This window comes from Argentina anserina, chromosome 6, assembly GCF_933775445.1.
Source record: "Argentina anserina chromosome 6, drPotAnse1.1, whole genome shotgun sequence".
In the NCBI taxonomy this organism is placed as follows: Eukaryota; Viridiplantae; Streptophyta; class Magnoliopsida; order Rosales; family Rosaceae; genus Argentina; species Argentina anserina.
Window position 1 is genome coordinate 27208004 of NC_065877.1, and position 15753 is coordinate 27223756.

General features: G+C 38.4%; 2 protein-coding genes across 2 annotated transcripts; one reads left to right on the forward strand and one right to left on the reverse strand.

Moving 5' to 3' along the window:
- Nucleotides 1-152: 152 nt before the first annotated feature.
- LOC126799137 (protein PHYTOCHROME-DEPENDENT LATE-FLOWERING) lies at nt 153-7758 on the forward strand. Its single transcript, XM_050526262.1, has 12 exons — nt 153-437; nt 1242-1314; nt 1389-1453; nt 1579-1650; nt 1952-2032; nt 2549-2710; nt 2794-2892; nt 2973-4339; nt 4689-4900; nt 5002-5150; nt 5633-5671; nt 5756-7758. The coding sequence occupies exons 1-12, from the start codon at nt 303-305 to the stop codon at nt 7412-7414; spliced, it is 4113 nt and encodes a 1370-aa protein (XP_050382219.1). The 5' UTR covers nt 153-302; the 3' UTR covers nt 7415-7758.
- A 3822-nt stretch (nt 7759-11580) lies between these two features.
- Nucleotides 11581-14211, reverse strand: LOC126797555 (peroxisomal (S)-2-hydroxyacid oxidase GLO4). The gene is made up of 12 exons (XM_050524201.1): nt 14191-14211; nt 13796-13989; nt 13587-13711; nt 13461-13507; nt 13310-13387; nt 13095-13219; nt 12843-12900; nt 12660-12722; nt 12489-12561; nt 12189-12289; nt 11940-12044; nt 11581-11837 (listed from the first exon to the last, which is right to left on the reverse strand). The coding sequence occupies exons 2-12, from the start codon at nt 13936-13938 to the stop codon at nt 11658-11660; spliced, it is 1098 nt and encodes a 365-aa protein (XP_050380158.1). The 5' UTR covers nt 13939-13989; nt 14191-14211; the 3' UTR covers nt 11581-11657.
- Nucleotides 14212-15753: the final 1542 nt, after the last annotated feature.

Below are 15753 nucleotides of genomic sequence, written 5' to 3' on the forward strand. Positions count from 1 at the left end.
ATTATATCACATTATTTGTAAAATTGTATTTCTCTTATAAATTATGTAAAAAAAAAGAGAGAAAAAAAAAGAAACTTTGGGTTGAACCGTTCAAAGTCCAAACTACTGTTCTCTACTCAATCTTTTGCTATTTTTCCGTTAAAACTCTCTCTCTCATGAATCCAAACTGACTTGAAACACAACATTGTTTAGGGTTTTTGTTCCTCTCTCTTTGGTCCCTTACCCACTTCTCCATGATCCAAACTCAACAACACTGAACACGACAACCTCAATTCCTCCGAACTTGAGACTAAAACCCCATCATGGGTATTTCGTTTAAGGTCTCAAAGACCGGTACCAGGTTCCGACCCAAGCCTCCTCTTCCCTCCGACACCAACATTGTCGCCGACGATGACGTGTCCGAGAACAATGCCTCCTACAATTCCGGGAAGCTTCAGGTTTGTTCTTAATTTTAGTTTTACAATTACTGAATTTATATTAGTTTTGATTTCAATGTGGAGGTAAATTAATTATTGGGTCATTGTATCATTCAAGATTGAAACTTGAACTCAATTCCGGGTCTTTGCAATTTTTCATGATTGAAAAATTTGAACTTGGTTCTTTGGGGCTCATCTGTAACCAAATAGATAGTATGATTGATTTCTGGGCTGTTTTCGGTTTATGAATACATATGGGATCATTAAAACATCAATTCTGAACTTGAATTTGCGCCTTAATTTGAGTAATTGGCTTAATCATGGTTCATATTATATTTGGAATGAAAATTGGATCATGAAACAAGAACGAGCTCAGATCCAGCGTTTTCTTTTAGATTTTTTTTTTAGTTTCTAGTATTAGATAAGTGAATTTTGAAGCTAAATCAATCGAACTCATTTGGCTTATTTGAGGTTCTTCATGTTATTATCTTGAAACTTTGTATTTGTTTTATACTTAGTTCTGTCTGTTATTTGTGAGTCTTTCTCTGTTGAATTGCTTAAGCATTTAGTAGAATTTAGGAGGTAAAATTTGGTCAGTAAGCCTAAGTGATTATTGAGCTACTTGACCAGCTTTATGTAAATTATCCTCGGATTTGTGCATGCCAGGGCTCTTTTGACTTGCTACTGAAAAATGACAGAATGTGCACAAATATCTTCTTGTAGTTTAGTTGGGAGACATTGATAAGTAGAAGAAGGTGAAATGGTTATTAATAACGTTTATGTGTTTGTTTATTTTGTGACGAATTGGATTTTCCTATGGTATAGGTTGAAAGAAAGGAGAATGTGGCTGGGGTGTCTGGATCTTCAATTTCCTCTGAAGGGCTCCCCGTACCTGCAGGTTTGTTGAAGTATAGTCCGTTTGAACTTCTGGCACAGTCATTGTTTTTGTCTTAATCACCTTCATTTTGGCAGAGACAGAGGCTTCCTTCACGTTAAATCTCTTCCCAGATGGATATTCGATTGGAAAACCCTCTGAGGTCTGTTTAAAATAAGTGTTGTGATAACACTGTTTTTCTAAATTTAATGAAGATATTATTTTATCTCTTTTGGGCTTTAAGTGTGTTTATTATATTCTATTTATTTTATGTATATAAATTTTCAGAATGAGAATGCTCATCAGGATGTTCCAAAGTTGCTGCACCCATATGATAGGACGTCTGAAACTCTCTTCTCGGTAAATGTGTAGTCAATCATTCCTTAAAAAAAGTGTAGTCAATCATTCCTTTGAGCGTCATCTTCTTAAATTATTATTATTATTTTTTAATATGAGAAAATCATATGCAATCATTATTGTGGCCAAATTTAATGAAAACGTAAATATAAGTTCGAATTAATCTAAAAGTACTTCCTTTTGGTCATTTGAATTTGCACAACTGAGGAGTCACTTTATGGCACCTACAAGATCTCGTCATCTGCATGTCTGCCACTTCCTTTTCCCTAATTACTGTAGCTGTTGTTGTACTATCTGCTTGTAGGCAATTGAATCTGGTTGGTTGCCTGGAGATATCTTGGATGATATACCTTGCAAGTACATTGATGGAACACTTGTTTGTGAGGTGAGACAGATTTTTAATATGACATGTCTAAACTACTGTGTATTACACTTATCATATGAGTAGATTATTGCATAAACAATATGATAAATCTTGAATTGTGATAACAATACTTTTACCAAGTGATCAGCTGCTGATTGGGTTATAAGGTGTGAAAGGAAGATTTTATAAATGGTATTTGAATTTTTGTTTTGGACAGTCAAATCTGGTTCCCTTGTGGTTGAATCCCCTTGATTGGGTTGATTTTTTTGTACTGAGTTGGACTTCACTTGTTTTACTGGTTTTAGTTGATCTCACGAGCAGGTAACTTGTTTGCAGCCTTGTGTAGTACTATTCTGTTGATTTTCTAGTTGAGCAAAACAAGTGTGCCACATGCTAAAGATTGTCTTAACTTTCTAGATGTGTGAGTTTCTTCTGAAAAGTATGATGTTTGTAAATGCATATACTTCAAATACTTGCTATGGAAGATGCTTAATCAGGTATCAAGTATCTCATTATTAGCTGAATTAATTCTTGCAGGTTCGAGATTATCGTAAATGTGCTTTTGATCAAGGGCCCGCCAGTCCACCCACTGATGGATCCGTTATTGTAAATAAAGTCCGCCTCAGAATGTCACTGGAAAACGTAGTGAAGGATATCCCGCTGATCTCGGATAATTCTTGGAGTTATGGTGATCTGATGGTAAGTGCCTTGATGCATCCTGCTCAATTATATTATCATGTTGAGTAATGATGTCAATATTTGATATTTTCTTAAAATTGCAGGAAGTAGAGTCCCGCATACTGAAAGCTCTACAACCAAAACTTCATCTGGATCCTACTCCAAAGTTGGATAGGCTATGTAAGGATCCAGTTCCCACAAAGGTAATTAAGTTTTGATTTATTTGACATTCTTGATTTGGATGGAATGATTGCTTTTAACAACTTTGACTTCATGTTTGCAGCTTGATTTGGCTTTGACAAGTATAAGAAGAAAGAGATTAAGGCAGATGCCAGAAGTCGTTGTTACATCTAACAGCAAGACACATGGGAAGAAAGTTTGCATTGATAGAGTTCCAGAAAGTTCGAATAGTAGGTTGGCAGATTCAGGAATCCTTTCAGGCAATATGATGCCACACCATGGCCATGAAAATTTGATCAATCAAAATCTGAGTGTGAATAACATCGCCTTAAGATCTAAAAATTTTATGCCCGACGTTTCTGTTCAAGGAGCACACCCATCAAGGTATCAGATGGGGGTTGGCACTCCCAGAAGTATGCAGGACCATGGATCAGGACCTGTTGTCAATGCATCAGCTTCTCCTGTTGGACAGGAGATGATGATCTCATACGCTGACAACATTACCTCCAATGCCTCTCATCCTGGTAAGAGGGAGCATCAAGATGGGCAAATCTCACCTTTATCTTTCAATAAGAGACAGCGGTCCACAGGAGTCGGCCTTGATGCAGTGCAACACCAGCAAATAGGGCCTATAGACAGCTTCAATGGATCAGACATGAACTGGAAAAATACATTATTGCAGCATTCAATGGGCAAAGGTATGCAATATCCAAGTGCTGGAACTCAGAAATTTCCGTCCCAGGTGTTTGAAGGGGCACTGAATCAAGATAGTGGGACTATGCCGTTTGCTATAGGACAGCCAAACATGAGATATGGTGCCAAGGAAGAGCAGTTTGAGACAGGAAAAGTAGACGGGACAGAGGTCAGTGGGATAAAAAATGACATGCAGATGGTGGAAGGAGAAACAAGTCATCTTGACCCACAGCTATCACGATTTCCACTAAGAGTACCACAGCATTCATTCATGAGATCTAATTATCCTCAGACATCCTGGAATAACTTTGGTCAAAATATTGAGAAAGATGCAAGAAAGGATGACCAAATCTCCAAAAGAAAATCAGTACAAAGTCCCCGGTTATCTGGTGGGGCTACGGTTCAGTCCCCACTATCATCAAAATCTGCAGAGTTTTCTACTGGTTCTGTAGGACCCCACTTTGGAATAGCAGCTTCTTCTGCCTTTGGAGCATCACAGAAGGAAAAGGCAGCAATCAGCTCAGCTGGTATCGGAACGGCATCTTTGACTTCCAGTGGCAATGATTCGATGCACAGGCAACACCAGGCTCATGTTGCTGCAAAACGGAAATCCAATTCCCTCCCTAAAACTTCAGCAATGAGTGGTGTTGGATCTCCTGCCAGTGTTAGTAATATAAGTATGCCATTAAATGCGAATAGTCCCTCTGTTGGAACTCCATCTTCGGGTGATGAAAGCATGCTTGAAAGATTGTCAAAAATTGCACAAGTGACTGTGAGGTATACTCTCTTTCTTCCGCCCTGAATCAAATTTATTTGTGTTAATGTAATCTTTTGCACACATGCACCTCTATGTTATTTTTTCTCCCTAGCCCTGCAGATAACAGAAAGGGCTGGATATAAATATTTTATATTTATTTTTGACCCTTCATCTCAATTTCTGTACGAGATCTATGTTCCTAATTATTGTAACTTTATATATCAGTTAAATTTTGTATGTTGAAGATAGTTATATGTAGAATGAATTCTCTATGTTACTTGGCCTGCAATAGTGGTCCCCTATCTCGGTTGGTCTTTTGTGTAGCAGCAACTTGATAAATCTTTTTTGCTCTGTGGCCTTTTGTTTTAGGTATCAACTGAACGGGAAAAAGAATAAGGTTGACAACTACTCCAGGAAGCCAAAAGAATATCCAGATAAACATCTTATGGCTTGTCTCTCAAATGTTTTGAATAATGAGGATTTTAAAGATGATTCATGTGTGAGCCCGTTGTCGAAGTCACTTGTCGGTGGCAGCATGAATATCTGCAAGACCAGAATTTTAAACTTTGAGCAAGTTCAAGGTGCCCTATACCATATTGACAGATTTCGCAATTTTGTTTTGTATATATGTTGAATTGTTAACCCAGATATCTCTGTTACTTTATGGTATTTATCTCTGCAGGAGCTGGGTTTTCGTATGTTCCTAAGGCACAAACGAGGATGATCATGTCAGAGAAGCCAAATGATGGTACTGTAGTAATGTTTCATGGAGAACTACAGGACAGTGAATTTCTGTCTGCTGAGGATTATCTTCCTACGTTGCCAAATACTGTAAGTATTTTTGTACGTGTAACAATTTCTCACTGGGGATTCCCTTTTTCTTCCTTTCTTTCCCTATATGTATAGTCAAAATAATTTTATAATTTTCTTTTACTTTTTCATCTTTTGATATATATTTTTTTAAATTAATGTGATACTTTTATTTTGGCCCAAGGAAATCATTCATTTCACCAACATTTTATGCCATGAATTCTACCATGCCCTGTTATGATAATTTCTTATCAACTATGCACTACGAACATTGGTGAGGAAGTATAGTATATTTGACATATGGTGCATTGTATAGTAACACAAGAGATGATATGATTGATATCTGAAGTCACCAGCAAGTACTGCAATTAATCTCGAGTGATATTCTGTTCTCATAAATGTTGGTTGCATGAAATCTCAGTCGCTCTAGAAATGTGAACTCTGAATGTCTATTTAGTTTATTCTTTTCTGTTATATTGACTTACATCTACTTCCTTCCACAGCATTTAGCTGATTTGCTTGCAGCACAGTTCTGTTCACTGGTATGTTCAGAAGCCCTTGAAGCTAACTAACTAGTTTATACTGTTCATTTGTCTTGTTGATTTAAGTCATCTTCTTATACACAGATGGTACGTGATGGATATAATCTTGTGGAAGATCATGTCCAACCAAAGCCGACCCGCGTTTATCCTCCCGCAGGCAATAATGGTGCCGGTTTGACACGTAATAATTCTGCAATTGAAATGCAACAATATGCAGACGCAGTTTCAGGTCAACCTTCTAATGATGTTAAGCCGATGATTGTTGGTAATGCTTCCCTTAATTCATCCCAAAATCTTCTACCCAGCACAAGGATGCTGCCACCCGGAAACAGCACAAGGATGCTGCCACCCGGAAACTCCCAGGCCTTACAGATGTCTCAAGGGATTTTGTCTGGAACTTCCGTGCCACCCCGTCCACAACAGCTGGATTCGCCATCATTACTTCAGCAGCAACAGCAGCAGCATCAACAGCATCAACACCAACAGCATCAGCATTTGCAACAACAGCAACCTCAGCATAACCAACACTCGTTGATTCAGCAACAACATCCCCAGCTCCAGAGATCGATGATGCTTGCAGCTGGAAATCCACTTTCACAATTGAATGCAATTGGGCAGACTTCCAACGTACAGTTAGGTAACATGGTAAATAAGCTCCCATTGCAATTTCAGATTTACCAGCAGCAGCAACAACAGCAGCAGCAACAACAGCAGCAGCAACAACAGCAGCAACAGCAACAGCAACAACAGCAACAGCAGCCGCAAATGCAGAGGAAAATGATGATGGGACTAAATGCAAATATGGGTATGGGAACTCTGGGAAATAATATGGTCGGGCTTTCTGGGCTTGGCAATGCCATGGGAATGGGAGCTGCAAGAGGGATAGCAGGAGCTGGATTGTCAGCACCGATGACCCCTATCTCTGGAATGGCAAACGTGGGTCAGAACTCAATGGCATTAAACCAGCATAAAATGCTACAAGCGCAAGCTCTCATGGCATCGAAACTTCGGTTGCAAAATCGAGGCAACATGTTAGGGGTCCCTCAATCAAACATAGCTGGTATGCCAGGAGCCAGACAGATGCATCCAGGATCTTCTGGTCTGTCGATGCTGGGTCAGACTCTGAATCGAACTAACATGAGTCCTATGCAACAAACAGCGATGGCGCCCATGGGTCCACCAAAGTTGATGGCAGGGATGAACATGTACATGAACTCACAGCAACAGCAACAACAACAGCAGCAGCAGCAACAGCAGCAGCAGCAGCAGCAACAGCAGCAGCAGCAGCAGCAACAGCAGCAGCAGCAGCAGCAGCAGCAGCAGCAACACCAGCATCAGCAACAGCAACAGCAGCAGCAGCAGCAATTGCAAATGCAAATGCAACAGCAACAATTGCAGCAGCTGCAACAACAACAACAGCAATTGCAGCAGCCTCTGCAGCAAGAAACAAATTCACCGCTACAGGCGGTTCTTTCGCCACCGCAGGTGAGTCCCCCCTCAACTATGGGAATTCCACAACTGAACCAGCAAATTCAGCAGCAGGCTAGCCCGCAGCAAGTGAGCCAAAGAACTCCAATGAGTCCGCAGCTGAGCTCAGGGACGATGCATGCCATGAGTGCCGGTAATCCAGAGGCTTGTCCTGCAAGCCCACAGCTGAGCTCTCAAACGCATGGCTCCGTTGGTAGCATTGCAAATTCTCCTATGGATCTTCAAGCTGCAAACAATTCTACCGGTATTCCATAGTGCAAACAATTCTACCGGTATTCCATAGTGCAAACAATTCAACCATTTTATTCTGGAACGCTGCTTCCTATAGAGTTCCTCTCTATTCCAAAGAGAAGTTGTTTTTTCAGACAATTCCTTTTGGATGCCAGCATGATCAAATGGGTCCCTGTTCTGAGCCTCATCCAACTCGAGTAGAGATTCTCTTAATTCCAGTTTATTGCTCAAAGGAAACCGACTCTTACTCCACCTCTTGAGTTTAGCTCGACACTTGTCCAAGGAGCAGTTCCAGTTTGCAATAAGAGTCTTATTAGAACATGGGGCCGAGCATTCCTTAATAACTTATTTAAGGTCCGGTTCCAAAGCCCAAGAGGCCTCAAACTTGAAACTAGGCATACACGTAGCACATTAAGCCAGAGTAGACAAGAGAATCAGAGTGTTATCAGAACCTAACCGAGTGAGGTGAGTGATAGCGGAGTCTGGCCACTGAAAATACCTCCTCATTAATTAGAGCTCTATCCAACCTCTCTTGTAGAGCAATCACCCCATTTTCAGTTCTAACCCATGTAAAATTTTGCCCCTTAAAACCAACATCAATAAGACCAAAACGATCAATAAATTCTCACTCAAATGCCTTCTATGCATGGGATTCCAGTAAGCTCCTCCCACCTTCTCTGAGGGGCTAACCAAATCATTTAGATCCCCAATAATCAACCAAGGGATGGATGGAGTCATCCAGCTTAACCAAATAGGGTTTCTAGAAAGCTTCTTTGCAGAGTAGTAGGGTAGACCATAAGTCCAAGATACCCTGATCGTCTCAGCAGTAGTTGGGAGAGTGATGAAAGTATCAATACAGTGCTTTGTGGAGTCGATAAAATCCACCTTGACCAGAGACTTAGACCCCCCGCTGTCTCCACTGGCTCCACATTAAAGCTTTCATCAAAGATAACAAATCGCTAATGCTATTAACATACTCACAATCCTTATGAGTTTTAGACAAAAAAACATGAAATCGGGCTTATGAGAGTGGGTAATCTCCCTAAGTGCGTTAATTGTCGAAGACTTCCCCAAGCCTTGACAGTTCCAAGCAAGTCCGATCATTGAGATCTTGCGGCTGCATTCGACCAGCCGCCACAACCCGGAGGTGGGTTAAATCCTTCGTACCTTCAGCTTGAGTAATCCACGGCCTCAAGCTGAATGTTTGTTGTTAGCAGTGGGCTCCCGTCTTCGCTTTCTACCCCCACGGCCTCTCGAAGTAGGTCCCTGCACATCCCCACCAATAATTGTTCCATCTCCAATTACCTTCTCTGATAGAAATACCTCCCATGGCCCTAGGCAGGCTACCAATTCGATACAAAGAACCATGTGTATCGTGGTCCCAGCAGTCAGGCAATTCAGAGATGACCTTGGGGACAGGGATGCGTAAGACTGTAGCGGAATGGCCGCCCTTCTTATTCGGCAGATTCAGAGTACCATCTCTATCAGATGTCATACCCCTATGAAGCCGTTTCGACCCGTCTCTGTCGGACACGCTCTCTTCCCATCCACGTTGACATCACCATCAGCTTGGCTCACATATCTAGAATTCAAACTAGCCATTGCTCCAGCCTCCTTCCCTGATCTGCTTTGCCGGAAAATGTCTGTCGTTGGGGCATAAGGGATCTCCAGAGGATAGTATCCCTGCGTGAACATAGGTTTCTCTGGAGCAATGGCCACCATATTATGGTCATAGACCACACCCAGCTCTGAAAGACGAGGATTGATCCGATATCTGCAACTAAGACTCATGTGACCTAATCTGCCACACTTGCAGCAGAAAACCTTCAAATTCTCCTAACTGAGTTTGATTTTTGATGGAGCACTACCAACCCTCGGGAGATTAGTGAATGTAGCAAGTGGGCGCTTGGAATCAAATTCCACGCGGAGACGAAGGAAACCCCTGTTCCCAGCAACCTTCAGATCTTCAACTTCAATCACGGAGCCCAGCATACTTCCAAGCTTTCTCCCATTTTCCTTATTGATTTGATCGTGAGGAACCCCACTGGCTTGCATCCAATACACAGCCCTATGAACATCCAGCTCATCAATAGACATCCATTTCGGCCAGTGACGAATGGAGAAGCAGTAACCTCTCACATTCTAGGGACTATCACCAATCAACTTCTCTGCCAGCTTCTCTGAACCAACATAAGCATTCTTCTTTACTTGCACAATTCTGATTTGTCCCAGGCATCTCCAAAGTCCCATCAGAGCGCCTTTGACACCACCCAGATTGGGTTCCTCATCAGCAACAAGAACCCCCAATAGATCAATACCTTGTTGAATATCCCCGACATATCCTTAACCAGGTCATCATCAACCACCCACCCATCGTCATAATGAGCAGATGAGGATGCCATAATGAGAGAGAACTGAGTAAATAACCACCGGATGGGTAAATAACACTAACTCAGACTGAGTAGGGAAAATAGAGAATGAAAATAAAATGAGATTACATAAGACTGACAGAGAGAGATCCTAGTTATCCGGCAATTAGCCAGTCAAACCAAGAGCCACCCTTATTACCAGCAGACAAGGAAGTATATCATTTGGAGATTCATACCTGTGAAACAATGAATCAAAGACGTTCGGGAAGGTCGATATTTTTGTTGGGGTGTATTATCTATTCTAGTGGATGGGGATAAATAAGGTTCATCAAGATATTTTGTGTAGTTAAGGAATTGCTAAATGTAAAATGAGTCTCATAAATTTTGAGGCTAGTCCAATTGAATTGCATTCATACATTTTAGTGTATAAAAATTTGCTCTTTTCCAAAGGTTAAACGCATCTTACTTTCTTGATTCCAGTTACATATTAAGGTATTGTTAGTAAATGTATTTTTTAGTACCTATGAATTTTTATTACTTGAAATAGTACCTAAATTATTGTATTGTTACTAAATTTGGTACATTTATTAACTTTTCTGCTAAATTAATTATGTGATATGTATTTAGAAGGGTAAAATGGTCTATACATATTTTTTTAAAAATTTCATCTCTCATTTTCTCCCTAATTGTTTTTATTTTTCTTCCAAAATTCTCACAAATTCACTCAATTAATTGCAAATTTGGTGGACTTATGAATCATACATATATTATTTGTAAACCTTATTTTTTTTAATGAAATTTGCAAATTTAGGATGAAAATTAACTCTAGTATAAGAAAGAGAGCTTCTATTGGACATGTCCTTGGTGTGAATAAAAAAAAAGGTGTTTCTATTTATACCTCTAAAAAGGTATTTAGACCTCATTACTTAATACATCTCCATTTTACTTTTATGCATGTCTGAAATGCTATTTAGACTTCCTTAATTTTCTTAAAATACCCATAATCCATATATCATTATTAGATATATCCAATCAAACTAACATCTATCAATTTCTTTCCAATTACACTTTCATTCAATATTTATAGACAACTCAAAAAAATTGTAATAATTACACAATCCATCTCTTCAAATCAATTTCGTATTTTACTCATTCGCTAAATTCATAATAAAATTATTATTTTTCATTCATTGCTATGCAATTGACCTAACAGTAGAATCAACATGAAAATTCGAACATCTATCAAACATATTTTTCTCTCATACCCTAACCAAAGTTTATGAACAATTCTATAGATTACTATTACTAATAAATAAATAGATAAACCCTACTTTTTTAACAACGAAAAAAGAAAATAAATATGAATCATAGTATTTAATATTGTTATTCCAAAATGGGGGTATCTTGGAAGGCTAGAATAAATAAATGATTCACGAAAAAGGAAACCAAAATTATTTATATTTGTACTTAATAGGTAAGTTGATAATTCTTTTTACTTTCCCTTGTTTATCTCTTATATGTTTTTTTTTGGTAATTTCATAGTGTTGAAAAAATCAATACTAAGTTAGGAAAAAATGGAGGTCTAAAATGTTGTTTTAGAAGGTATGAATGGAAACTCTCTATCAGAAAACATAACACTAGTTTTAGTATATATATATTTGTTTAGTAATAATAACAAAATTTATGTTAAAATTATTATTTTGCCCATTACTTATTTGGTAAAAAAAGTCAAAATATATGTCACGTCATCGATTTAACGGAAAAACTAACAGATGTACCATATTTGGTAATTGTGAAATAGTTCAGGTACCATTTTAAATAACAAAAATTCCTAGTTACTGAAAAATACATTTCACAGTAGTACATGTGTTATTCAGGGTTTTTACTCAAATAAGAAATTAAAGCATGGACCGGAGTCTATCACATTCTGTTCTCACGTGGCTCCTGGTGATGTCCTGAACACTAGGGCAGCCAGAGAGAGCCATAGTGAGCTCTAACTCATCCTTCAACATCTTCATCACCTTTCTTACTCCATCTTCTCCCTTTGCTGCAAGGCCATAGATTACAGGTCTTCCTACCTGCACACACACAATTACATTAATAATAGCAGCAGGAGAAACTTCTATGACAGTAGATTGATAAGCTACAAGATTAAACGACAGTAGGGTGGAGATATTTACAAGGACGGCTTGTGCCCCGAGGGCTAAGGCCTTGAATACGTCAGTTCCTCGTCGTATTCCACCATCAAAAAGAACAGGAACCTTACCACCAACAGCATGAACCACCTGATTAACACGATAGCAGAGAGCTTACTAATAAGTTCTAACTAAACCTGATGAAACAAGTTTCCTTCTTACTTCAAAAAATTGTTAAAAAATGTGCATGAACAAGTTACGCCAGCTAAAATGAACTAAAAGATAGATTTCCACCTCTTCTAGGACAGAAATAGTGGCAGGAGAGTAGTCTAGTTGTCGCGCTCCATGATTAGAGACTACTATCCCGGCAACACCTACTTCCACAGCCTTTCTTGCTGTAGTGGCAAGAACATCAAAGTTTGGAAGGCTTTTTGTCAACTTCAATGAGTTAGACCGATTACTTAATTCATGACTTCTCAAGTTAGCGTCATAAAATGAATTAAAAATCACTATGTTCTAGACCGTCATGAGTGAGTATACCAGAATGAACATTCACAGATATCAAGAGATAGATTTTTGATTAGTTGATCTTACCATCTTCTTGAGTGAGTATACCCTTGACTAAAATTGGTAGGTTTGTAACAGATTTCAACCATCCAATTACGTCCTGCAGATTTCAACTATCATATGAGTCTATTACCTATCCTCTACAAGCATAAGAGCATATATGAAGTAATCATTATTCATTAGTCCGCCGAGTTATACCTCCCAGCACAGAGAATCATCATAGGCTGCTCTGGTAAAAGCTTCCAAGTTGGATCCTTCATCCTGCATATAATTAAATCAACATGTAATATAAGAAAATATTAGATAATCCTTTGTTTCACTAAAATGATTCTCACATAGTAAGGAACACAGTGCAAATTTTAATATAACCATACAACTCACAGAGTCTAGTGCAGTTGATATTTGGCCTTCAAAGTTCTTCAACTGAGGAGCAACCATTCTGCATGCGGAAATCTTTTGTCATCATTATATTTCAAATGTGATATATATGAGTAAATATGGTTCGACGCATCATAAGCTAAACAGCAGTAGATATGATGTTACACAAAAGAGTTTTGATGCTATGTACATGTTACAGAGAAAATCAGTCACAATTTAGAGAAACAGAACTAAACAAAATTGGAAGACACTGACTTGTTCTTTATGTCTGCCTCTCTTCTACCAAGCCTGGGAACATCAACAGTCAAGACAATAGCCTTGTATCCATTTTTTTCTGCTCTTTGAACCATCTGAGCCGATATGTCTCGTCTCCTGAATATCTGTCCAATAAGAGGTTACCATTGTAATTGTTCTCTAAGTAAGTGATTGACAAGTGAAAATTTGAAATGTGGTCAGGGGTGGAAAAGTACATATAACTGAAAGAACCGAACAGCGCTGCAGCTCGAAGCAACTTCCTCCACTGTGCAGGTAGAACCATAGGACAAAATCTGTGAAGAGAAACACCACAATTCAAATACCTAATTCGCTTGGAGATTAACTCAATATACGTCATATAAATACCATTATGGTGTTGGAAGCAGCTGCTGCTCTAGCAGTGGCGACCTCTCCTGAAGAAGCAGGTACAAATGTTAGTGGCAATTCAGCAGTCTCAAGTCTCAATAGAAATTTTTCCAAGACAAATTAGACCTTCAGGGTGAGCTAACTGATGCATAGAACTAGGAGCAATCATTATAGGAGCTGAGATTTTGTGACCCAATACTGTGACTGACGTATCGATTCTGCTCACATCTACAAGAACTCTAGGCCTTAACCTGGAAGAAAGCAGATGTAATACTTAAACAATGGAGGAAAGATAATTTCTTTTTTACTTTAATCACCAAGACAGTACAACTTACGTGATTTTTCTAAATGCTTCAACATTCTCTTTTAACGTGAACTGATCCTCAGCTCCCCCAGTATAGAAATCATAGTACATTTTTGGAAGGACTTGCCTAGCCAATTCTTGGAACTCATTTACATTTACAGGTTCAGATGCCATTTATTCCTGAAGCTACAACAGTAATCAACTAATCATTGAGTTTCAGGCAATCTATCCTACACAATATCACATAAATTTGTCAATAACTAGAAAACTACAGAACAGATTTCACTCATATTGTTGTTAGATACAAAAGCTTCAATCTTTAAACAGCTGAGAAGTTCAGCAAAAGCATTAAGATAATATAACAGCCTTCATTCTGATAAAGTCATAAAAAAACGCTGATTTTACAGAAAGCTAAGCAACAAATACCTTTGATTAACGATTTGGGGTAGCCCAATATATTCTGTTCTCCAGATCTGGAAAGGCACTGATCATCTGTTGGGAGCTCAGGTTATGAAAACAAGGAAAGTGTTTAAGTAAAACAAGAAAAGTTTGATAGGTGATTACGTTGAAAGTGATCTCTTTATTCATTAATCAATAACCATCTATATAAGGGATATTTACGATAGATAGAAAGCCATAAGTCCTACTTAATCTATAACCTTATCACAATAATCAAAGACTAAACAGAATTGACTATACTGATTTTAACATATTCAAATTATGTTTGAATGAGCACATCATTATCCTTTTAACACTCCTCGTTGTGTGATCCAAACGTAGTGCTTCTCATGTTGCCCCATTAATACCTTGTCGAGTAACGATAACCTTGTAGGACAAAAATAACCTCGATCAAAAGAAAAAAGAGTACAAGAACCTCAAAATAATGTAAACATGACAATCTCCCCATGAACTATGCGCGCAACTCCCCTTAATTCTTGAAATCATGATAGTTCTGATAACTTAAGCATACCAATGCTTTTTTCACACGTTCTTCAAATGTGATCTTAGGTAAAGACTTGGTAAATAAATCTGCCACATTCCCATTAGATTGAACCTGATTCTCGTGAATCTTGAGGAAAGTCTGTTGTTGCTGATTGTAAAGAAAAAACTTGGGTGAAATATGTTTGGTATTGTCACCCTTAATGTATCCTTGTTTCATTTGTTTGATATAAGCATCATTATCTTTATAAATTCTTGTCGGTTCTTCAGTGGTAGATGATAAACTACTAGTCTTTTGAATATGTGAAATAATTGATCTTAACCATATGTATTCACGAATTGCTTCATGTAGGGTAATAATCTCTGCATGATTTGAAGATGTGGCAACACGCGTTTGTTTTGTAGACCTCCAAGATATTGTCGTATTTCCCATGGTAACTACATAACCAATTTTGGGAACGTCCTTTAGGTGGGTTAGAAAGATACCCAACATCAGTGAAACCTACCAAAACATCAAAAGGATTTTTGACATATGAAATAGGTTTTCCGATATTCTTGTCATTTCTTCTTAACTCTCTGTACGAATAGAAGAAGCTCATATCAATCGTACCATTTAAATATCGAAAGATATTCTTTATGCCATTCTGATGGTGTTGCGTGGGTGCAGAGCTATATCTAGCTAACAAATTCACATCAAAAGAGATTTTAGGTCTAGTGCATTGTGCTAAGTACAATAATGCACTTATATATGGCACTTATGCCGCCAAAAGTTCTTCGCTATCATCTTTAGGACGAAATGGATCATTCTTTAGATCTAATGTTTCGACCAATCATAGGAGTACTAACTGAATGCATTTTGTCCACATAAAATCGCCTTAGCATCTTTTGGACGTATGCAGACTAATGGATTAATATTCCACTCTTTCGGTGTTCTAGCTCAAGTCCTAGACAAAACCTAGTTTTCCCAAGATCTTTCATCTCAAATTTGGATTTCATCTCAAGAGTACTAATTAAGTTCATGTCATCAACATAAACGATAACTATCACAAA